Source organism: Caenorhabditis elegans, chromosome III, assembly GCF_000002985.6.
Source record: "Caenorhabditis elegans chromosome III".
NCBI lineage: Eukaryota > Metazoa > Nematoda > Chromadorea > Rhabditida > Rhabditidae > Caenorhabditis > Caenorhabditis elegans.
In genome coordinates, this window is record NC_003281.10 from 2,656,676 (window position 1) to 2,681,408 (window position 24,733).

Sequence of the window (24,733 nt, forward strand, 5' to 3'; positions counted from 1 at the left end):
TTTGGCCTGAATTTAGAAATTAGAAGCAAAACAAAATTTTGAATAAAAATTTTTTTTTCGAGGAAATTTTTTCTAAATTTTCCCAAAGTTTTAGTGCTAATTTTGTTTAGAAAGTAAGTAGTAAGGTATTTTAGGTTGCACTTGTAATTAAATACGTATATTATTCAACATTTCAATAAAAAGTGTTTTAATCGCCTAATTTGTTTTACCGATGCACCATGATTTGGGTTACCCTTACAGCTGCTAGATTTGAATAATTTTTTTGATACCCGTCACTTCCTAAACTATGAAAACCCTTTTCTAACTTAAAAAAACAAAAATTTCAGGAATTTCACAAAACATTTTGTCAAAATTGAGTTAAACCCGTGAGAAATCAATTTCGGTTTGCTTTTTGTCCGAGAGGAGTACACAAATCTAAATTCTCGTAAAATTTTTAATATTGTGGATTATGAACTTGTACGTTTAAGAAGTTTAAAAAACGTTAACAAAGCTGATTTTTACCTGAATTTCATCGTGTACTCCTCGTAGACAAGCGAATTTTCGAGCTATTTCATTAATTTTTTTCAGGCGGATTTTGGTGCTGTAAACATCCAAAAAAAATTTTAAAGTGAATTATTTTACTTCTGAAATTAAATTTTTCTAAAAAATCTCGAAGACACAAAAAATTACACAAGAAAAAATTTGTGTAGTCCTCTCGGACAACCGAACTTTCAATTTTTTGATTTACTTCAAAACAGGGCACACTTTTCGGCTATAAACTAAATTTTTTGTAGCTTCCCATTGTTTTTTTTATTGTACTTCTTAATAGTATTTTGGTATATTGAACATTATGTAGCTCACATTTCAATTGTCCGTCCACACTACCTCCTCCCATTCAATCTCCCGCTCTGTTTTTTACCTTTTTAATTTGATTGCTGATATCTCAGCGAGTTTTACAGATATCAAAAAATTACCAATTACCGTAATGTAGACCATAAAATTTTCTACATTTTTGTACTTTACAAAATTTTACCAGCTTGTAAACGAACAGAGATATTCACTGTCAAAGTGAGAAAGGGGTAATAACAAGCATGGCTGCATACACCTGTCATTTCGTGTCAGGAATGAATTTCAAACAACGGTTTTCGTTCAAATGAAAACTTTTTCACCTTTTTCTTTTTTCCTGTCACAATTACCCGGTTACAACAACAGCCGCCCCCCTCTCGATTACACAATAAACAATGCCGAAAAATTGGGAGGTAGAAAAAATGTAGACTAGCCCCCCCTCCCCGGCCTCTGCTGACTCAAACTAATCTACTACTGTTCGTTTCCCCCCTTTTTTAGCTATTACTATTACTTTTATGCTTTCCATTTTCATTTTCTTGTTTCTTCGTCTTCTTCTTATCAATCAATTCCTCCCAATTACAGGTCTTTCTCTAGGATGGGTCTCCGTTCGAGGGGTCTCCTTCTCCTCTCCCTCGGGATATGCTATCTTCAGTTATTTACCCTAGCAAATGTAGCATTAAACTCCAGTAAGTTTCAGTTTTAAGTGTATTTATAGAACGTTGAAGGAAAACAAAATTAAAAGTTTTAAGGCCAAAAAATTTTAGCAAAAAAAAAAAAATTTTAAGCCTAAAATGTCTATGCCAAAAATTTTTTAGCCTCAAATTTTTTGGAAATTTCATAAAACAGCTTTAACTTTGTTGAAATTTTGAAATTTTAGCTTAAAAAATATTTAGCATAGATTTTGTGGAAATTCCAAAAAATCTAATTTTTTTTTGAGATTTAAAGAAATTATGGAATTTGGCAAAATTCTTAAATATCCTGAAACATGTTTTTTTCAAAATTTTTGTCCCTAAATTTTTGTGATTTTTTACTGAAATTTATTGGCTAAATAAAAAAAATCTGATTTTAATCAAAAAACGCCAAAAAAAGTAGGAAAGTTGCTAATCAAAAAAAACATTTCCATTTCTGAAATTTGTCTTTATAAAGCTAAAGAGAATTGGAAAACAAATAAATATAAAAAAAATCTGCTAACTTCTTAAACACTTTTTTTTTCAAATTTTGAGCAAAAATTTGTTTTTTTAATTTTGGAAAAGCAACCTTTTTTTTTGTGGCTTAAAGCCTAAATCTAAAAAAACTCTAAAAAACCTATTTTTTTCAGACGTCAGAGTTAAACGCCAAAGTGGAACAGATAGTCTTCTCACAGTCGAATGGGAAGGAATTCAAACTGGTAAGTCTCACATTTTTACCTAAAAGCCCTGAGGCCCGAGCTTGAAGCCTAAAACGCAAATAGAGAATATTTAGATGCGAAGACTGAGTAAAAAAGCCTAGTTTTTCGTTGAAAACGCGCTCTATTGAATTCTTTTTTCCAGGAGATCACGCTGACTCAGAAGTAAAAGGATTCCTCGTTGAATACCGGCCCGAGCGAAGTGGAGAATGGCAGCTGCATCCGGGAATCATACCGTACAAGGGACCAAATCATCAGTACCGGGTACAGATTCCCAAGCTCCCCACCGGAATCTCCTATCTCGTACGGATCAAGGTTATCGGCGAGAATAACGAGGTTCTTGTGGAGACACCCGAGATTCGGGCTCACAATGAAATTGTCTCGATTAAATGTGAAAATGGTAAGATTTTTAGAAACAGCTTAAAAAAAAACAAAAAACCGTAATTTCAGATGACCTAACTGCACCTCGCTACCCACAAGTGACAGAAGTCGCCCAATACTCTCTTGCCATTAAGTGGGATGCTCCAGACTGTGGATCCGTCGGAGACTACCAGGTCGAGTTGACCGGTGTTTCTGCTCCATTTGACATCCACCGACAAACTGTCACTCAGCCACACGTCTCTGTCACAAATCTTCTGCCGGGCACCTTCTACAGTGTGAAGGTTCGTGCCGCCGATCGCAGCCGCAACGTTGGACCATGGAATTCGGAAGTTTTGGAGGCAAAGACCAAGGGAGACGCACTTCCGATCTCGAATAATATTCAACTTTTGTATCGTACCGACTCGGAACTCCGTGTCAGCTGGCAACCATTCACCGATCCTAGACTTCAGCATTACGAGGTAAGCAGTTCTTAAGAGTAGATCTAGACATTTTCAAAATCTGAGTGGGTACTCAGATGCCGGCTAATACGTTTTATGGCCTTGATCATTTTGTATCGATTAGGCTCCCGCCGCCGAAAATTTACCCGATTCGTCGGGTCTTGGTACTGAAGTCCCAGATCTGATACCGTCAAATTTTGCAAGCCACTGGCACGGTCCTTGGAAAATTTTCAGTGATTTTCGAAAATATGGCGCTATTTGTTCTACTGAACTTGAAAGTAGGGGCATTTTTGGCTAATTCGCTACGAAAATTAGACGGCAAAGTGTTAGAAGTATCATTCGTGGGCTACATGGCAAACGGGCCGCCTGACAATCTGCTGAGCCGAGGACATGACATGCATCTTCTCCGATGGCAATTTTTGAAAACCCCTAAACTAACTTAGATATATTCTAGCAATTCCGAGTGCACGTGGTGTCAGAGTGTCTCATTTCGGCTTGATCTGCGTAGATCTACAAAAAATGCGAGAGAAGAGAAGCAGAGTTCTCAACTGAATTTGCATGGTTAAGAACGTGCTGACGTCACATATTTTTGGCGAAAAATTCCCGCATTTTTTGTAGATAAAACCGTGACGGATCAGCCTGGCACCACGTGTGAGGCCCGTAAAATTTCTAGAAACGCCATCAAAACCTTCATTTTTCAGGTCACCGCGGTGGAAGTAGACGATGACTCCCGACGCGTCGAACGTCGTCGTGTCGATCCAGCCCTCAACTCGTTCGCCCTTACCGGTCTCCGCCCGAACACCAAGTACACGATTGGAGTCATCGCTTTCGTTGATCATGAACCAAAGCAGGTCTACCAGATCGAGGCTTACACCACATCCGGTGGAATCGAGAGTTGGGAGGAGAAGCCGCAAGTTGTCGATCAGGGAAAACAACAGTTCGCAGTTCACTGGAAGCTTCCGACCACCTCGATCACGGTGAGCAAGTTCATTTTGGAGTACAGACTTCCAAATGAGACGACATGGAGAACAAGTGAACAGAAGGGAGTTGCCGATGAGTCAGGAGACTATTCAGTTGCTCTTTCACAAATGAATGCACCATACTACACTGTCAGAATCGTTGCTATCGATGATCAGAACAAGGTTGTCGCTAGAACCGAGGAATTGACTGTCGGAGAAGCAGCCGAGACATCCTGCATCGGATCCGCCGGTGTTCCAACCAACATCCGATCCGCCGACGTTGATGGTCAATCCATCAAGTTGGAGTGGGATGTTCCAAGATGCGATGAGACTCACACACCAATCGATGGATATGAATACATTGTGTACGAGGCATCACAGAGTGCACCAGTCGATGGAGCATCTTATGTCGGGGCTCCACACGTCATCATCAAGGGGCTCAAGCAGAATGTTGATTACACATTCAAAGTAAGATCTCGAAGTGTTAATGGACATTCTCAATGGAGTAAAGACGTGATCATCGAGACAGCAGTCGCAGGAAGTGTCAGATCAGGTATTACTTTTTGAACATTTTTTTAAATGTATTAACAATTGAGTAAAGTAAACCCTAACCTTGTTCTTATATATGTCAGGGATGGGCGGCAAATTTTTTTGTCTACAAGTTCGGCAAATCGGCAAATTGCCGGTTTGCCAATTTGCCGGAAAATTTGATATCCGTCAATTTGCCGATCGGCCGATTTGCCGGAAATTCTCAATTCCGGCAATTTGTCGGCTTGCCGATTTGCCGGAAATTTTCAATGCCGGCAATTTGTCGGTTTTCCGATTTGCCGGAAATTTTCAATTCCGGCAATTTGCAGATTTGTCGAAAATTTCAATTACGGCAATTTGCCAATTTGCCGGAATATTTCAATTCCGGTAATATGCCGATTCACCGGAAATTTGATTTTCGGCGAATTGCCGGTTTGCCGGAAATTTCGATTCCGGCAATTTGTCGGTTTGCCGATTTGCCGGAAATTTTCAATTCCGGCAATTTGCAGATTTGTCGAAAATTTCAATTACGGCAATTTGCCAATTTGCCGGAATATTTCAATTCCGGTAATATGCCGATTCACCGGAAATTTGATTTTCGGCGAATTGCCGGTTTGCCGGAAATTTCAATTACGGCAATTTGCCAATTTGCCGGAATATTTCAATTCCGGTAATATGCCGATTCACCGGAAATTTGATTTTCGGCGAATTGCCGGTTTGCCGGAAATTTCGATTCCGGCAATTTGTCGGTTTGCCGATTTGCCGGAAATTTTCAATTCCGGCAATTTGCAGATTTGTCGAAAATTTCAATTACGGCAATTTGCCAATTTGCCGGAATATTTCAATTCCGGTAATATGCCGATTCACCGGAAATTTGATTTTCGGCGAATTGCCGGTTTGCCGGAAATTTCGATTCCGGCAATTTGTCGGTTTGCCGATTTGCCGGAAATTTTCAATTCCGGCAATTTGCAGATTTGTCGAAAATTTCAATTACGGCAATTTGCCAATTTGCCGGAATATTTCAATTCCGGTAATATGCCGATTCACCGGAAATTTGATTTTCGGCGAATTGCCGGTTTGCCGGAAATTTCGATTCCGGCAATTTGTCGGTTTGCCGATTGGCCTGAAATTTCAATTCCGGCAATTTGCCGATTTGCCCGAAATTTTCAATTCCGGCACTTTGTCGGTTTGCCAATTTGCCGGAAATTTTAAATTCCGGCAATTTGCTTTTTCTTGCCGATTTGACGAAAATTTTAATTGCCGCCCACCTTTTTGGTATATGTCAACTAATTGAATTGCTTCAACAAATATTCAAAAAATTAATACTTACTGTGAGAAAGCTAAACTGAAAGAGTTTAATCATTTGTAATTAATAAATAAATGTATACTATTTCTTAACAGGGGTAATCTAAAACCAAACTTTCCTTTCATTCTAATCTAGGTACACTCTTTGTACCGTCTAACCCCTCTTCTAATATCTTCCATTTTCAAACAGGAGAACTGGGAGAACCTAACCAACTTCTAAGAGTGAAGCGACAAGCTAAACATTTAATCAAAGGTTTGTACCAACTAACTTTTCCATTTTTTCCATTTTCAACTACTAAAAACTAATTCAGATTCACTCAACATTTTTAAGTTGCGAATCGTTCTCTCGCCACCGTGCTCGTTTCTAGTCTGGACACCGTTAACCCAACATTCTCAGATAATAAGTAAATTCAAGTTTGTGCAGTTTTCGAGTGTCTAACACCAGGTCCGTTTTTCATATAGGCTGATGTACAAGGAAGTGAGCTCTTCGAAATGGATCAAGCTCATCGGTGGGATGGATCATTTTCGATGCCCGCCGGGAATCGCGGATCCAGAGGATTATTGTTATCAGTTGAAGGGATTGTTCTTTGGTGTTCATTATATTAGCAGTGTAAACTATAACTATTTTAACAGTGTGTTGAATTATATAATTTAACAGATTTCCTACAAACTAACAAATGGAGAGGAGCTACCATCCAGTAACCCATTGCACTTCACTCTAGTTCAACTTGGTACTAACCCTTTCCTTGTGGGAACTTATACCCTATTTTAATATATTATAAACTTCCAGATGGATCCGCCGCACCAAGCAATGAAAGAGTAACACTCACTCAACCACGAATCGAACAGTCGGCTTCTCGATCAGTTGCCTATTGGTCAGTGGTCGGAGATCGTGCCGCTGTCACCGAATATCAAGTCGACATTCGATCGACCGACGAACGATCATGGAGAGCCGTCGAGCCATCCGTTCAGAACGAGCAATCCCAGACTCATTACCGCCTTCCACTAGGCCAGCTGAATGTTGCCTCCACCTACCTGGTCAGAGTCCGTGCGTTAGATTCTTCCCGAGCAACTGTCGCCACCTCACCATCTGCATCGTTCTCAGTTTTGTGCCAAGGTAAGTGCACATTTTAATAAGTTTCCTAATTAATGAATTTCCAGTCCCATCCGCCCCAGAAAACGTGCGTTTGGAGCGTGTCTCCGAGCAGCTCGTGCGTGCCGCCTGGGATTCCAGCCAAGAAAGTGGTGACTGCCAATCGTACTTCTTCATCACGGGACAACAAAACGGACAAGCCATCAATCAAAGAGTTCCAGGAAGTGATAGAAGTGTCGATATTGCTGGATCTTCTCAAGGAGACTGGAGAGTTCAGGTACATTTTTTAAAGTTTGAAAACGTGCACTGTCAGAATTGCTCTAGAACGTTTGAACTACTTTAGAAAACTTATAAGGCTTAAGGCTAAGGCTCCAGAATTTAGAAAACCGGCAATTGCCGATTACCGGAAGTTATGAAAACCCGCAATTTCCGAAATCTAGAAAACCGGCAATTGCCGAAATGGCCGATTTCCGGAAATTTTGAAAACCGGCATATACCGGAATTTGCGAAATTGCCGGAAATTTTAAAAACCGGCAATTGCCGAAATGGCCGATTTCCGGAAATTTTGAAAACCGGCATATACCGGAATTTGCGAAATTGCCGGAAATTTTAAAAACCGGAAATTGCCGGAATAACCGATTGCTTTTTGAAAATCGGCAATTTGAAATTTTGAAAATCGGCAATTTGTCGGTTTGCTGATATGCCAGAAGTTTTCAATTCTGGCAATTTTGCCGGTTTGCCGGAAAATTTTCAATTTCGGCAATTGCCGAAATTGCCGCTTGCCGGTAATTTTGAAGCCCGACATCTGCCGAAATTGCCAATTGCCGGAAATTTTAAAAACCGGAAATTGCCGGAATAACCGATTGCTTTTTGAAAATCGGCAATTTGAAATTTTGAAAATCGGCAATTTGTCGGTTTGCCGATTTGCCCGAAATTTTCAATTCCGGCAATTTGCCGGTTTGCCGAATTGCCGGAATTTTTCATTTCCGGCAATTTGTCGGTTTGCTGATTTGCCGGAAATTTTAAACACCGACAATTGCCGAAATTGCCGCTTGCCGGAAATTTTGAAAACCGGCAATTGCCGAAATTTCCGTTTGCCGGAAATTTTGAAGCCCGACAACTGCCGAAATTGCCGTTTGCTGGAAATTTTGAAAACCGGCAATTGCCGAAATTCTGAAAACCGGCAATTGCCAAAATCGCCGATTGCCGGATATTCTGAAAACCGGCAAGTGCCGGAATTGCCGATTGCCGGAAATTTTGAAAACCGACAATTGCTGGAATTGTTAATTTCCGAAATTGCTGATAGTCGGTAATTTCCGATTATGCACCCATGTAACGTAGCCAATCAAACGAGCAACTTTCCAGGTTCGTGGAGTGAACACCGCTGGCTCAGGAACCCCATCCCGTGATGCCATCTTTGCCTCCTCTGCTCAACAATGTAAGTTACCCTGATATCATTTTTCCAGCTCTCTTTCAGATTCATATTCCTTATCTCTTCATTTAAAATTAAACGAAAAAACAAATACAGCACGCCGCTCAAAGCGCAGTGTTTGCGACCCGAGAACCGATTTCTGGTGCAAAGGGGAATTCTCGAACTCGCCACTCAGAGAGCCGGACTCTGGTGAAGGTGCAGTCAGTGTGTGATATACTTCTACATATAACTTTTTTCTCAACAACCTCTCTTACAACCAATTTTCTGAGTTGACCAAAAAAACCAAGCGAACAATTTAAGTTCTCCCTTCTCTAAAACCTAAAAATTCCCTACCTACCTACTTAAAAGAATAACCCAAAATTCCTTTATTTCCAAAAAAAAAAAATCATAATTTTCATTTCAAATGCGCATGAGTTCTGAACTTCTACTCCTAACCATCAATCCCCATCCCATACCATCACCTAATCCTTCTCAATTTCCAGCTTTGTGCTCCACTCCACGAGTGCTTGCTCAAGAGAATGACTTGATCGTCAAATGGAAGTCTGAAGGAGATGGACGTGGTGTCTACGGATACCATGTTCAATTCCGCAACGAGAACTCTGGATGGAAGACCTATGGACAGTTAGTCCCATATGTTCGCGATAATATGGAATATACTCAAACGCTGACGGGACTCGAGCGTGGACACGCCTACTTTATTCATGTTCAGGTGTTGGATCGTAACTCGTATGTGATGTACACATCGGCTCAATCCAGTGCCAAGAGCAGCTGTTCTCGTAAGTTTTTGTCTTGTTTTTATGTGGGGGCAATTATGAGAAAGTAATTAAAAGAAATTTAATCAAAAAGTCGAAAATTTGCCTTTAAAATTTTTAAAAAAATTCATCCAAAAAGTACAAAAATTTAATTTATAAGTCTGAAAATTTATCCAAAAAGTCAAAAATTTGAAAATTCCATTTAAAAATTGAAATTAAAACAAAAAGCAAAAGTTTGACTACAAAATTGAAAATGTGGCCAAAAAATTTGAAACTTAATCAATAAATCGAAAACGTCATCAAAAATTCAAAAATTCATTAAAAAACCTAAAAGTTTTAATCAAATATTTGAGGAAAAAGTCAAAATTTTCAAAATTTGAGTAATACTAGGCAACGCCCCGAAAATGGGCGTGGTTTTTCACAGCTCGAATGTCCAAAAATATTACAATTTTAAGAGAGAAACAATTTTTTTGTATCCAAGAAAAAACTATTCAAAAATGTTGGCATTTTGACATTTTTTGGCCAAACTTGATAATCAATTCAGCTCAAATTTTCAGCCCCAACCCACACCCCATCCCATCTCCAAGTGGCCGCTCCAGACGCCAGCCACGTCCGTGTTCAATGGGCTCTTCCACCACAATCCACATGGGGATGCTCGGATATTCAATTCGAAATCCAACCCGAAGAGCCACGTGGCCAACCTGCCGTCGTGCTCGGCAGCCATCAAACTTCTCATATTTTCAACTCGGCACCGAACCAAATGTGGTCCGTCAAGATCCGTGCAATCAACTCTGCCGGTCATTCTGCCTGGACTCCAGCTGCCCAGACAAAGACCCCACCTGGAGGTGAACTGATCATTGGACCAGACGTCAGCTATCGACAGGGAAAACCAATCATCTCATGGAGATCAAAAGAGAATACCAATGATCTTATTGAATCCTTCGTTTTGGAGTGGAAGTCGACAACTGAATCATCATGGAGACAACATCGCAATCCAATTCCTTATAATGGATGGCAACGTCCTTACTCTGTAGATCTTGGGGAACTTCCACAGGGTCATACTTACCAAGTAAGAATTGTCGCCAAGGATCCTAACAGAGGAAATGCCTATACCTCCCCGGTTGTTCAAGTTCAAACACAATCCCAGTGCAAGGCTCCCCGAAGAGCTCCAGCTGATGTTCAGGTCTCACCACTCGGACCAACTCAAATCCGTGTTCAATGGGCCCCACTTCACGAGTCTGAATGGAATTGTGATCGCTTATGGTACATTGTCAAGCACTCCACTCCACAAAATCAGGGATTCAAGAACTTGACGAATGGAGAGAATTTTGTTGTATTCGACTCGGATCCATATACCCAATGGAACTTCGAAGTTCAAGCTGCCAATCCAGCTGGAGAATCCCAGTGGTCGAGAGCTCAATCGGCTCAGACTCAGGGAGTTGCTCCGGGAGCTGTTGCGAACCTTCGTGTTCAACCAATTGGGCCAGATTCTCTTCAGTGCAGCTGGCAGCCACCAGTCAACCCGAATGGAAGAATTACTCAATACGAAGTCACCTATCAGCTTATTTCAAGGTAATTTTGAATTTTTGGGCAAAACTTTTTGATAACTTTAAATTGGAAATTTTTAATTTGTGCCAGAATTTTTATTTTTGTGAAGCATTTAGCTTCAAACCCAGTATCGAAATTTCTAGCTACAAACTATAAACTATAAACTACAAACTACATTATTCATTTTCAGAGGAAATTGCGACAACAACCAGGAGGCTCCACGCACCATCACAGTCAACGGACCACACTTCACCATCACCGGACTCCACCCACACTCGAAGTACCGTGTCGGAGTGGCCGCCAAGTCAAACGTCGGAGCCGGAGAACGTGTCTCCCTGGAAATCCAGACCGATCAAGCTGCTCCAAGTGGTGCTCCATTATACCTCCGAACAGAGGACATTCGTCCAACTGATGTTAGTATTTCCTGGCAGGCACCACCATGCCTTCAGACCAATGGAGAAATCACCGAGTACGAGTACGAGGTAACTGCTGGAGATCGTAGACAGACAGTTCAAAAGACCACTGAAAACATCCGTGGAACACGTGCCAAGATTGAGAACCTCCAACCACAGACTCGCTACAATGTCAAGGTTCGCGCGTACACGGCTCGTGGAGCAGGACCCTGGTCAACAGAGGTTCCATTCCAAACATCCGCTGGACAGCAAAACGTTCAGGCACCAGGATTCGTCAAGGTTCTTCACACCGGAGCCGACAATGCTCAACTTGTGTGGCAGTCTCCATACCCGAATCCAGGATATGTTGACAAGTACAAGTGCAGATACGCTCCATCGGGAACACAGCAGTATCAGGAACGTCAGTTCCCAGCTGTGTCACCATGCCAACAACGTCAAATCGAACGTCAAAACTTGCCACAGTCACCACCAGGATCGAGACTTCACTGCGGAAGAATTGAGAACCTGAGACCAGAGCAGACATATGACTTCCAAGTTTCCGCTCACGTCAAGGATTCCGGATGGGGACCATACTCGCCGCCGGAGAGAACTAAGGTCACCGAATCTGCGGTTCAAGTCTTGTTTGTCAAGAAGATCGGAGGATCCGAGAACTCTCTGCACATCAATTGGGATGTTCGTCCAGATGATAAAAATAGAGTGACCGCTTTCAGAATCACAGTTGTTCCTCAAGATGGATCCCAGAGATCTCAAACGTTCAACGTTGATCGTGCCACTTATCAATACAGAATTGATAATCTTCGTCCAAGAACCACCTACAATGTAACTGTCTCTGCAGCTACCCACAAGGAAATGTGTGGAGGAACTGCCGCTGTGATGACAACTGATGCCGCAGCACTCACCGCATTGTCAACTGCTCCAAGAGTGATCGCTGAAGAGCCAACATCCATCACAATTGAATGGGAATCGCGTAACCGTGAGGCCGGTGGATTCATCGTTGAGTACCGTTTGGAGGGAGGTGCCTGGCAGCAGTATGCCCGTCGGATTCCAGCTCATCCATCTCAAACCACTTACACCGCAACTGTCGATGGACTCCCAACTAACGCCGTCGTCGACCTGAGAGTTCGTGTTGTGTCCCAGCAAAACGAGCAGAGCAACCCATCCCCCGAAGTTCGTGCAAGAACCAAATGTTCTCCACCAACGTCTCCACCACAGGGAGTTCGAGTCGATGCACCATCAACCAATGAAGTCAGAGTCTCATGGGCTCGTCCTGCAAAGAACACCTGGATGTGCGATCAGATGAATGTTGAAATCAGCTACCGAGTTGGAAATCAACCAGAAAAAGTTCTCACCGTTCCAGGAGATCAGACAGAGTATACCTTCCCAGCTGAGCCAAATCAAAGATGGGTTGTGAAGCTTCGCGCCACTAATCAAGTCGGATCCAGCCAATGGTCACCTGAACAATCGATCACTACCCGACAAGGAGCTCCAGGATCCGTTAGAGATCTTCGTGTCAAGGCTCTGTCTCCAAACGAGGTTCACGTTCAATGGCTTGCTCCGTTGGTTCAACGTGGAACAATTGTCGGATACGACATCTCCTACCGATTGAAGCATCGTCTCGCCTGCCCAGAAGAGGAGCCAAGAGATGTCAGCAGAGACTTTGTTACAGTTTACAATCACAAGGATCTGGATTACACTATCACTGGTCTCCTGCCATACTCCCTCTACGAAGTTCGCGTTAGAGCCAGAACAACCGAGCTCGGTCCAGAGGAGACTAAAGAGGTATCCACTGAACAGCAGCCACCATCCTCTCCACCACTCAACTTGGAATCCACCTACGCCCTTGAACGTTCATTGTCCTTCCAATGGGAGCCAGTTGATTGCTCTCAACGACACGGACATGTTGTCAACTACGAGTATGAGATTCTTGGACAAGATGACTGGGCGAAGCTTGAGAGACAGATTGCCAATACTTCGGATCTTCGTGTCACTATCGATGGATTGACCCCATACACCAAGTATGTGATGAGAGTTAAGGCCTACAACTCGATTGGTGGAGGACCAAACACTGAGAATCTCGTTGTCATGACCGCCAAGGCTCAAGCCCCACTTCCACCACAGGATCTTGTAGTTGCTCAAGAAGGAACCAGCTTCTTCATGGTATCCTGGCTTCCACCATACCCACCATACGGCCCACACGATGCTTACAAGATCCGCTATCAACAGATCCCATCGGACGATTGGAAGGAGGTGGAGAAAGGAATCAAGGATCCACTTCTTCAGTGCCCAGGAGAAAGTCCGAGATTCTGTTACAACGCAACTGGATTGGATTCAGGGCAACAGTTCAAGATTCAAGTTGCGACAAGAATTGAGGGAGGAAGCTACGGACCATGGTCATCGTTGGTGATTGCTAACACGCTTCAAGTACTTCCAGATGCTCCGAGAGCAATTCATCTTATTGAGAAGACTGATCACTCTTTGCATATCAGATGGGTTCCACCAATTGATCCAAAGGGATATGTTACTCAATATCGTGTATCCATTGTCTCCCTTGATGATGTTAACGATAAGAAGAGAACCCATATCGTCAATCATCCAACTTTAACCTATCTCTTTGAAGAACTAAACCCTGAGACTTCCTATAACATTTCAATCTCAGCTGGAACCAAACAAGGATTCGGAAGAGAGATCTGGACCCGATATACAACTGATCCATTCAATATCCCAGTTGTTGGAACTATGCCAACTGTTACTCCAGACGGTGCGAATGCTCTTGATGTTCAATGGAATGCAGTTTTGGATCCAAAGAATCGTGTCAAGGGATACATCATTGAAATCAGAAATTCTGATACTCCAGTCTGGCAGGAAATCGGAGGTGTTACTAATCACGACGCCGGAAAATCAACCTACTTCAAGAAGCTCACCGGACTCGATTCCGACACCCTCTACTTCATCAGAATCAAGGTTGTCGATCAACGTCAAAGAGTCGGAGTTCCATCCCCTGAAGCCCAGGCTCGTACTGGATGTGCTGCTCCACTATCCCCACCAACTAATTTGAACTTGGCTTCACCATCCAATGTGCAAGTACGTGTCTCGTGGCAGGCTCCAAACCAGAACTCATGGAAGTGCTCTGCAATCAGATACAAGCTCGAGTACATCAACGGAACCGAGGGAAGAAAGCAGATCGATCTACCAAGCTCTTCAATCGAGCATCTCTTTGACTCAAAATCCAACACCAAATGGACTGTCAGAATTCGTACTGAAAATGACGCTGGATCTTCCGAATGGAGTAAGGAGCTGTCGATCACCACTTCAGAAGGAGCTCCAGGACCAGTTGAAGGGCTCACCGCCAAGCCAACTGGCCCAACCAGTATTGTTGCTAGATGGAAGCCACCACGTGATCCAAATGGAGTTATCACTGGATACACTCTTACCTATCAGCTCAAGTCGATCGGAGAATGCGGACCACGTAGTTCTACGCCAATCGAGAAGCACGTTAAGAATGAGGAAGAAACTTTGGAGGGACTACTTCCAGATTCCACATATGAAATCCATGTTGTTGCTCACACTTCTCATGCTGGACCACAATCTTCGGTTGTCACTGTGACTACTGAAGAAGCTGCTCCAACTGGACCACCACAGAATGTTCGTGCTGGATCAGTCACCTCATCAAGAGCTGATATTACATGGACTCAACCAGAATGCGAGCAACGGAACGGAAAGATCACGGATTACGAGTATGAGCTCTGGAGTATGGATACATGGGCTGACAACTCTACTGGACACAATCCAACTGAACGTCTCAATCTTGATCAGCTGATCCCATACACCCAATACCAGATCAGAGTCCGAGCAATCAATAAGGAAGGAGATGGACCATTCTCTGAATGGGTTCCATTCACCACCTCTGCCACAAATCCACCAGCACCAAGTGATCTTCAAGAAGAGGCCACATTCCCACACGCCATCGAAATCTCATGGCTTCCACCAACTCCCCCACATGGAAACATTGACTTCTACAAGGTTCGGTACACTCCATCGGGAGAGGCAAACTACAGAGAGATCCGTGTTGAGACTGATCGTTTGGAATGCTCCGACTCGAACAAGAAGGATCGACTGTGCTACAGACTCAGCGACTTGGATCCAGAGCAAGAGTATGACATTCAGGTGTCTGCCCATACTGAAGGAGGTGGCTGGTCTGAATGGTCTGATGAACTGACTTCTAGAACTCAGCAGCAGAACATTCCAGTTTTGGAGAGAGAACTTGAAGTTACTGATAAGACCTCTAACTCGATCTCTTTGAAATGGGAAGGGCTTCCACAGGATCAGGCTACTCACGTTGTCGGATACGTTTTGGAGTTCAAGTCTGAAGATGATAATGCAGAATGGCAAGAGTACAATGGTGTTGTGAAGCATCGTAAGACATCCAGTGACTACAAGATCACTGTCAAACAACTCGAAACCGCTACACTCTACTTCTTCCGTCTCCGCGTCGTTGGAAAGAATGACAAGAGAGGACAACCTGGACCAGAAACCAAGGAGACAACTTCATGTGGAAAGCCTGAAGCTCCACCAGAGAGCCTGAAGCTTGAAAGTTTGGACTTTGAGACATTGAAGATCACCTGGACGCCACCAGAGGAGAGCACTTGGAGATGCGACAACGTTGAATACCTCATCGACTTTGTTAACACCACGTCTCGTGGAAACTGGACCGTCAGTACTGATGCACCATCGGAGCTTATTGTTCCAACTCAGCCGGGAACCAAGTGGGATGTCAAGATCAGAACTCAGACTGTCGAAGACTCTGGAAAACCACAAGCTTCCAGGTGGAGCGATCGTGTCAGTATCACAACTCAGTCGCTTCCTGGAGAGATCTTCGTCACCGTTGAGCCAAAGGGTCCAAGAGAGGCTCTTGTCACCTGGGAGCTGCCGGACAAGGATCAGAAGTGGAACTATGGAGTTGATATAACCTACAAGCTGAAGCAGCTCGGAGGATGTAATGAGGTTCAGACAGGAGCCAAGGAACCTGTGACACTGCTTAATGTTCAAGAAAAGCAAATACCACTTGAGAACCTGCAACCAGGATCACTTTATGAAGTTTCCGTCACTCCAAGAAGACCACCATCTCTTCACTCTTCAATCGTCACACCGAAGACCGTCAGAACCTTCCGTACCAAGAATGATGTTCCAACTGGACCACCACAGAACTTGCAGTCAACTGTTAGAAAGGACAGCGAGCTTGGATTCAAATGGGATGCTCCAGAGTGTATTCAACAAAACGGAAACATCACTCAATACGAGTTCGAATTGGTTGGCCTGGATGAGTGGAATGAGGGAACTCGCGAGGGAGTCACACCACGTCAGAACACTCTTATTGATCAGTTGCAGCCTGGAAGTCTCTACCGTATCAAGGTTCGTGCTTACACTGCAGAAGGACCTGGACCATGGTCGGATTCCCTTGAGATCAGAACTACCGGAAGTGAACTTGGACCACCAAGAGAGCTCACTGCTGTTCAGACCAAGGCAACTCAGATCCAACTTACATGGCTTCCACCATACCCGGAGAAGGCTATCGTCACCGCCTACAGAATCAGATACAGTCCAAGAGCCGATGATTCCAACCCAACTGAAGTCGAGCTGTCTGGAGACGACTTGACATGCAGTGGATACAAGAGTCCGATCATCACCTCTGCTAATCTCTGCGCCACTATCAAGGGACTTCAGCCATCTACCACATACCGATTCGCTGTTCAAGGACAATCTTCATCTGGAAACTGGGGAGAATGGTCTTCGGATTACTTCTCAACCACTAGAAATGATGACAATGAACTTTTGGGTGGAAGCTTGAAGCTTCTCTCTGCAGGACATGATAACTTGAAGGTCAAGTGGACACCACCAGCAGTCATCGGGGAGAAGATCGACAAATATGACATCTTCATTTCGGTCGCATCGGTTCTTGATCAGAACCCGAAGAAGTTTGATGTCAACGGACAAACCACTGATTATCACTTCAGACATTTGGATTCAGTTACTCAGTACAACGTGACAGTTCAAGGAACATCCGAAGGAAACAAGCTCTGGTTCATCTCTTCAGTATTCTCCACCACCGACTTCGCCGAAGGACTTCTTAACTGGCTTCCAGCTCCAACAGATCTCCATCTCATCGAGAAGAGTGACACTATGCTCCATGTAGATTGGGTGCCACCAGAGATCTTCGACCCCGAACAGCGAGAACTCATCACTCACCATCGCGTCACAATTGCTCCATTCGACCCGACAACCGGAAAGACTGGACCATCCAAGAACTACACCGTCCCATATCCTGGAAACTCGATCAAATTCGAGGGACTCCGCCCGGAAACCATCTACAACATCACTGTGCAAGCTGGAACCAACTCTGGCTACGGACACATTCTGTGGGGAACCTACAGTACTCTGGCTCCAGGACAACGACACATTCTTCGACTTCTGAACAGAACACCGACGACATTGAACGTCGCCTGGGAGCCAGTTTGGGGACGTTCTCATTCGGGATACACGCTCACCGCTCGCACTCTCTACTCAGTTTACGGAAATGTCAGACTCCAACAGATCAAGACATTCGACGTGGACGCTTCTGAAACCGAGTTTGTGATTCGTGGATTGCATCCAAGCACTGTCTACAATGTAACTCTGACACCAAAGGATCATAATGAGGTCGCCTGGGGTGCCTACGCAACTCTTCCACCTGGTTGGTTCGTTGTCAAGAATCTCAAGCAGTGTGACAAGACCGATTTTGCTGTCTCGATGTCTTGGGAGCCAGTGGAGCTTGACATGGCTTCTGACTACCAAGTGAGATATCTCCGTTTGAAGGAGCACGATGGAATCTGGACTGAAGAAGAAGCACGACCAGCTAAAGAGTTGTTATGTCCAAAGGATGGATGTGGAAGACTTTGCTACCTGGTGTTCAACCTGCCACATAACCCAACTGAATATGTGTTCCAGGTATGTTAAGGCTAAGGAAGCTTATAGAGAAGAGAGGGTTTCAGGTTCGCGCCAAGGTTGATGGAGAATGGAATCATTGGAAGTCCGCGCCGAAGAAGATGACCAGCAGTGAGCCATTAAGTGTAAGTTGAAAATTTTTTAGTCCATTATTTTTGACTCCGAATACTTTTTTGGCTATTCTGTAAAAACCAGTATTTGTAGACCTACATATGTTCATTTTACAACAGTGATTTTAGATAAATTAAAAAAAAATTCAGCTTTTACAATTCCAAATTTCAGATCCGTCGTAGCTGCTGCATCGTTCCACCACCATACTTTGTCGATAACATCGGCGCCCCAGGAACCTTCTGGGAAGTCGACGTGAACCCGGCCGCCACTGAAAACAATGTCACCCGCTACTACGTCGTCGTCGACGAGCGTGATCCACCAGGAGACACCAACTGGACCGAGTTGACCGATAAGGTGACAGCCAACAAGATGAAGATCCCATACTATGTCGCCGCGTCGTTCAATCTGGAAACACTGCCCGAGCCGAGAAAGGTGCGCATCGGAGATGGTTCGGTGATTGGTGGATACTTGAATTATCCGCTTGTCAAGGGAAAGAAGTACAACTATGAGGTGTATACGATTTGGAATGTTACTGGAGCTCCGTTGGTGGGAAGACTTAGAGGTATGTCGGGGGGAAAACTAGGAGGCAAGGTTGAAGACGGGTGCTGCGGGGGAGTTGTGAGAGCTACTGAGAAGGTTTTATGAAAAAAGAATTCCTGAGGATTAGTCATTGGCTTAGGCTTAGTCTTAGGCTTAGGCTTCGGCATAGGCTTAGTCGTAGATCTATGCCTAGGCTTAGGCTTAGGCTTGGGCTTGAGCTTAAGCTGAGGCTTAGGCTTTGGTCTAGGTTTTGGCTTTTGCTTAGGTTAAGGTTTAGGCTTAGGCTTAAACTTAGGCTTAGGCTTAGTCGTAGGCTTAGGCTTAGGCTTAGGATTAGGTTTAGACCTAGGCTTAGGATTAGGCTTACGCTTAGGCTTAGGATTAGGTTTAGACCTAGGCTTAGGATTAGGCTTAGGCTTCGGCGGGCGACAATGCCAACGTTGTTTTCAGAACTTTTTTTTTAATGGAAAAAGGAAAAAAGTCCTTCCTAAACCCTTTAGTCCGTTTTCAAAATTGTTTTGTTGTCAACGAGCCTGAAAGTTTTTTCCGCGTAATCCCTTGATTTGGTCCGGAAATTCTGAAAAATGCAAGCCTAGGCTTATTGGACCCTGAAAACAAGTTTTCTCTAAGGTTCTAGAAAACTAATCCTTTAAGGACCTCTTCCGGAAGAAACAGGTGGCCCTGTAAGCTCGGCTTAGGAGCCTGAAACAGCGATGAATGCCATTTAGAGTACAAATAGTATAAAAACTATTAAAAAACCTTGATGACCAACACATTTTCCGTTCCGCCACACACATACTTCAACCCCAGATAATCAAACATACACACGCAGGATGCTGCAGCGTCGCAAAAGCGTCTCGAGAAATAATGCGAATCATCAAACAATAGCAAGCGCGCGTCGCGCGTTGTGTTGTATAAATGATAACGCTTTTGATTGATACAAGAGATGGAGGCGGAGGTGAGAAACAGACAGATTCCTTTACTTGGGTGTGGTTGTTCCCTCCCGGGTGTGTGGCCTTCTCCTCAGCCCCGTCTTCTTCACAAAATTTCACTCAAAAACTTTGTTTCTTGATTATTTGATGATAAACAAGGTTTACGACCTGCTATAGTTAGTCTCTTAAAAAAAGAGTAATGTCCGCATATCCTGATGGTGAGTTAATCCTTAAAATCCCTAAAATATTTAAGATTCAAATAGTTGGGGTTGGCTGTTCAACCGAATCCTACTTCAATGGATTCTCTTACCGCTCGCCGCGATACTCCTCTTGATATGTCTCATCTGGTGTATTAGTAAATTCTGCAAAGAGTTAGTGGTCATAGTGTGAATTGCATGAAGCCTCTAAAATCTTTTTTCCTGAAATCCCCTCTTCCCAAACATCTCCCCTATTAACTCTTAATTTCAGCCTCTCCATACATCACATCATCATGGCCATGGTGGTGGCTGTTGCTCCCACTTCTTGCCGCCCTTTTATTGACTCTTCTCTGCTGTTGTATTCCGTGGTGCTTGAAACGGTTAATACCCTCTTTTCTTTTTAATCGATTTTTCAAACTAACCTCGAACTTTGCAGTGGAACTTTTGAATTAACAAAAATGGATACGGTAATTTCAGATGCGAAAATCCCAAAAACTTACTCTCTCCATGAATAAGCCTATTAAAAGTTGTACTATAACTTATTTGAAACGTGAAAGTCTAGTCCAGAAAGATCTATACAATAAGTTCCTAAAAAGCCTAGACATCATGATTCTAATCTTTTCTGGGTTATCGGGCTCTAGGGGCTATTTTTAGTCGCTTAACGGCTTAGCACTTATATAGCATATAGATCGATATGGTCCATATAGCCCGATGTTCTATTGAGGTCAATGAGGCGAGACGGCCTTTAGGGTTTTTATACTATTTTTGTGTTTTGACCTTTAAGAATAGTGTACCTTAATGGTCATATAGGTCTTGCTGGTTCAATGAATTATCAATCATGCTTTATTAAATTAATAGAAAATATTTTTTTAAAGGTTATATGAATTTGAACCTTACAATTATTGACTTAAATCCTGGTTGCCCTGTACGTTTTATAGGTTCAATGAAAATATGTTTCAGGTGTTTTCAAATTAATCACGTACAGTGCTAATAAGGTTATACAAATGTTGTACCTTAATGACCCAATAGTTTTTATAGGTTCAGGCTGTTCAGATATTATTAAGTGAATAGAGTATATTGTTTAAATTTAAATTTGGTTTATTTAACTTGATAATGCAATTTAACAGCATCACATTTGAAACAGCAATGTTAATAAAGTTATATAAATTTGTACCTTAGTGACTTATACCCCAGGTGATCTATAGTTTTTTAAAGTTCTATTAATATCGTTGAAATTTTATTGACTCAATATACTTTTTTTTTACTATGCTTAGGATACTAGCTTTTAAAATCAATCTGAAATTACTGTACCTCACATTTTTATTTCACCATGCAAGGTTTTTAGTTTGCATTTCTAACCATTTAGTGTCCATTCTCAATATTTCATTATTTCCAGTCGCTACCGGTCTAGCAAAGAACACAGCCGTCTAGTCACCAATGGACAACACGCTCCACTGCTCGAAGAGCAAAAGGCGGGCATGAATGAGAACATGCGTCAGCTGGAGACTCGACTCGACAAGATGAGAGGAGCAGTTGATGGAAGAGGTGAGTGAGATTTTGGGTGTGGTGGTGGTCATTGAGAATCGGACATAAACGATGTAATGATGTGACAGCAGCACCACCACGCCCTTTTCTTGAACAATTAACTAATTTGAGTGATTTTCAGCCCGTGGAGATTTCGAAGATGGATACATGAAGGGATACAAGGACGCTAACAAGTTGGGAAGTGCCCACGCCGCCAGAAGACGGTTAGATGATGACTATGGAACCCGCGATGATCGCTTCCATGAGGGATATGTCAAGGGTCTTAAGGACGCCGGAATGACTGGAATGACCACCTCGATGCACAACTTGGCTCAGAGAACCGGTGGTGGATACTCGGCAGGATTTGCTCAAGGATACAAGGACGGTAACTCGGGAATCTTCGGAGACCGTGTAACCCCGTCTCTGATCTCTCGTCTTGATGAGCAATACGCCGGACAGGAAGACTTCAAGCAAGGATATGTGGATGGATTCAAGGAGGGTGCGTCGAGTCGTGTTGGAGAACGATCGAGATTCGAGGACTCGAGAAAGCTTCAGCAATCTCTGACTGAGTTGACAGAGAGGCTGACGTCTCTAGAGAAGACCAAGGGAGATGAGATTCATTCGACGAAGATCTACCACGTTTGTGAGTATTCGATTAAAAAATTGCAATTTTGTCTATGTAAAATTCCATTGACTCGGTAGAGTAAAAATAGTGAAAACTTGTTCAAACCAATGCAAATATTTAAAAAATACGACATTTTAGAATAACTTTTTGTAGTTTTTTTGTAGAGCAGTTCTCTTTTTAAAATCAAGATATTCTGTAATAGAACTCTCCATAGACAAATGCTCTTTTGTATTTTTGAAATTTCAGTACGTATTTTTGTGTTGGTAAAGCTTAAAAGGTGATAAAAATAACTAAAATGAGCTAAAAATCGAATAATCTACCAATTTTGGTATCTCACTTTTTGTGAAACCATAATCTGTCTTAACTCCTAGTTACGTATGCGATTTCCAGACAACCAACAACCAGAGGGCGCCACGATGAGCTCCACCGGAGCCCAGCTTGCTCAGGAGCTTGAAGAGATCGGAAGCACTTCCCGCAGAAGCACACTGAGAAGACATTACACGGTTTGTTTATTTTTGAACGTTGCATGTGATTTGAACCGTCATACTTTCAGCCAGGAGACTATCTTAAGCAGGACGCCGAGGAAGGATACAACTCGCTGAGCCGAAACCGACGATCCTTGTCGGCTTCTGCTTTGGCTGCGAATAGAGGTTTGTATTTTATTGATTTTATTGATTTTTATTGTTTTCTTCTCGAATGCATCCAAAAGAGTTGTTTCTTGCATCCTATTGCATCTAAAATTCTAAGGAGTGATCTTTAACCTAACCTTGCAGAAGCCGCCCATCAATCGTCTTCTTATCTTCAAACGGGCGGCACCCTTAGCCGTTCCCGCCACCACATGTCGCATGCCGGATCCTCATACCTCTCCCGAGCGGCTCAGGACGCTCAAGTCGGGGGTACCGATACCTACGCGAAACGCTACAACTACCGATCCCGATCGGATGTTGGAAGCCCGCGGCGGTACGCGAGTCAGACACTGCTCGACGGATCTCGTCCGGGACCATCGACTCCACACGCGAAACGTGATGCTCTGCACACGTTGACCAAGGAGTTGGATAGTCTCAGTCGATCGCCGGATGTCAGGGGCTCAACGCCACGTGGCACCACTGGCTACGGCTCCGACAACAATGCCTACGATACAGTGAGGTCGAGAGCTAGAGGATATTCGAATTATGATTATGGTTTGTCAACTCTTTTCCACTTTCTTTGCATGGATTTCTAAAACCTCTTTCCCATATTTCCAGACACATTCCAATCATCGCGAAATGTAACCAATAGTAGCTCAGCTGCTGCTGCTGCTAGCGGTGCTCAAACAACTGGAGCAACCGCTGCTTCTTCCTCCTCTGCAACCCAACGTAATTCGTTTTCCAAATTAATCAGAAATTAGCATGGTGTGATACACTAAGTACATCATATTTGACGCGCAAATAAATTGAATTTTTTTAAAAGAAACTAGTCAAAAATTTAAAGATTGTGTACGAAGTCCTCAAATGTTCATTTTGGAATTTTTTGCACTGTATTTTACGCGCAAATTTAAAGTCAAACTTGCTCGTCAAGTGTGGTGTATTGAATAATGCAAAACGTTCTAAAATGCGTACTGAATGCATCAAATTTGACGCACATTTCGAATTTTTTGTAGCAGACAACTATGCATTGGCAATAGAACAACAATGCATCAGATTTGACGCGCAAAATTGTGTTTTTCTTAAATTTGCGCGTCAAATATAGTGCATTCATTATCGAGAAACAAATTATCATTCTGTAAAATTTACAGAAGACAAATCCGGAAAGTGGGCCGAGCAACTGATCGACCTCGTCTCCGAGCCACTTGACACCACAATCGCCCGTATTAACAACTACACCTCGTCTTCAAATGGTACGTGAGAGCTAACACTAATTTGCGCGTCAAATAAGATGTGTTGAGTCCGTAACCCTAATACATCAGACTTGACGCGCAAAATTGGCTTCGATGCATCATGTTTGATCAGCTCAAAAAATCAATAAAATTTGCAGACCGTGGACAAGGTGACGTCGTAGAAGAGAAATACCATAGAAGCTACAAAGAAGAGCACTCATCCCGTTAATCTCTGGAAATTTTCAACCAAATAAAAACTGCCTAATTTGGAGGACAAAAACCATACTCCAAGTTTTCTATACTATTTCTAGCTTTTAATTGTCATTTTTGTTTCGGTGCTGCCCCCTCCCTTATATTGTTACCCGCCTCCCCCCACCCGCCCTCCTACACAAGTATGTATATTTTCTAATATGGTGCTAGACGACTTATCATATCCCTACAAAAACCGTAAAATGCTCAATTTTCCCCCTGATTTTTGCTCTTGGAAACTGAAAAACACGAATGTTTCAATTCACTGCCAAATATGTTTCTCTCAATTATTTTTATGATTTTTTTTTTTCATTCTTTTTCTATTTCTTTCTTCACTTGTGATTTCAATAATGAACAGAGTATCTTTTTATATGGTTTTTGTGTGCATTTGAGCGTAAGATATGGTAAAATAGTTGCATTGAAGTTGCGTACTAAATACAACAGATTTGACGCGCAAATTTTAAAATTTGCGCGCCAAATATTGTTTTGGTATGGCAATTGGTTATGACAACAAGTTTAAAATGGCGTACATGATACAACATAATTGACGAGCGAACTTTGAAGACACCAGAACATTTGAATTTTCAAGTGAAAATATACTTTTGAACTTGCGCGTGAGATATGGTGCATCAGTGGGTTCAGTGCTCAGAATTGCGTTCACCATA

General features: G+C 42.9%; 1 protein-coding gene across 4 annotated transcripts; it reads left to right on the top strand.

Annotated features, from left to right (window-relative positions):
• Nucleotides 1-1,407: 1,407 nt before the first annotated feature.
• On the top strand, nt 1,408-24,437 carry let-805 (the record flags this gene model as incomplete). Of its 4 annotated transcripts, NM_001027470.3 has the most annotated exons (27): nt 1,408-1,511; nt 2,144-2,212; nt 2,355-2,609; nt 2,660-3,048; nt 3,729-4,539; nt 6,010-6,072; nt 6,131-6,233; nt 6,282-6,429; nt 6,478-6,550; nt 6,610-6,936; nt 6,981-7,189; nt 8,278-8,350; nt 8,441-8,539; nt 8,827-9,120; nt 9,654-10,668; nt 10,835-18,038; nt 18,083-18,160; nt 18,318-18,708; nt 20,087-20,195; nt 21,212-21,360; nt 21,482-21,982; nt 22,355-22,467; nt 22,518-22,614; nt 22,738-23,145; nt 23,209-23,319; nt 23,739-23,840; nt 23,978-24,437. In NM_001027470.3, 27 exons carry the CDS (start codon nt 1,421-1,423, stop codon nt 24,046-24,048), a joined length of 13,353 nt encoding a protein of 4,450 aa, NP_001022641.1. The 4 variants fall into 4 exon arrangements, with proteins under 4 accessions (NP_001022641.1, NP_001022640.1, NP_001022643.1 ...); NM_001027469.3 differs by lacking the exons at nt 20,087-20,195; nt 22,738-23,145; nt 23,209-23,319 and adding an exon at nt 19,872-19,989 and having other exon boundaries at nt 23,978-24,436; NM_001027472.5 differs by lacking the exons at nt 8,827-9,120; nt 9,654-10,668; nt 10,835-18,038; ... (9 more) ...; nt 23,739-23,840; nt 23,978-24,437 and having other exon boundaries at nt 1,421-1,511; nt 8,441-8,705.
• Between the last annotated feature and the right edge of the window lie 296 nt (nt 24,438-24,733).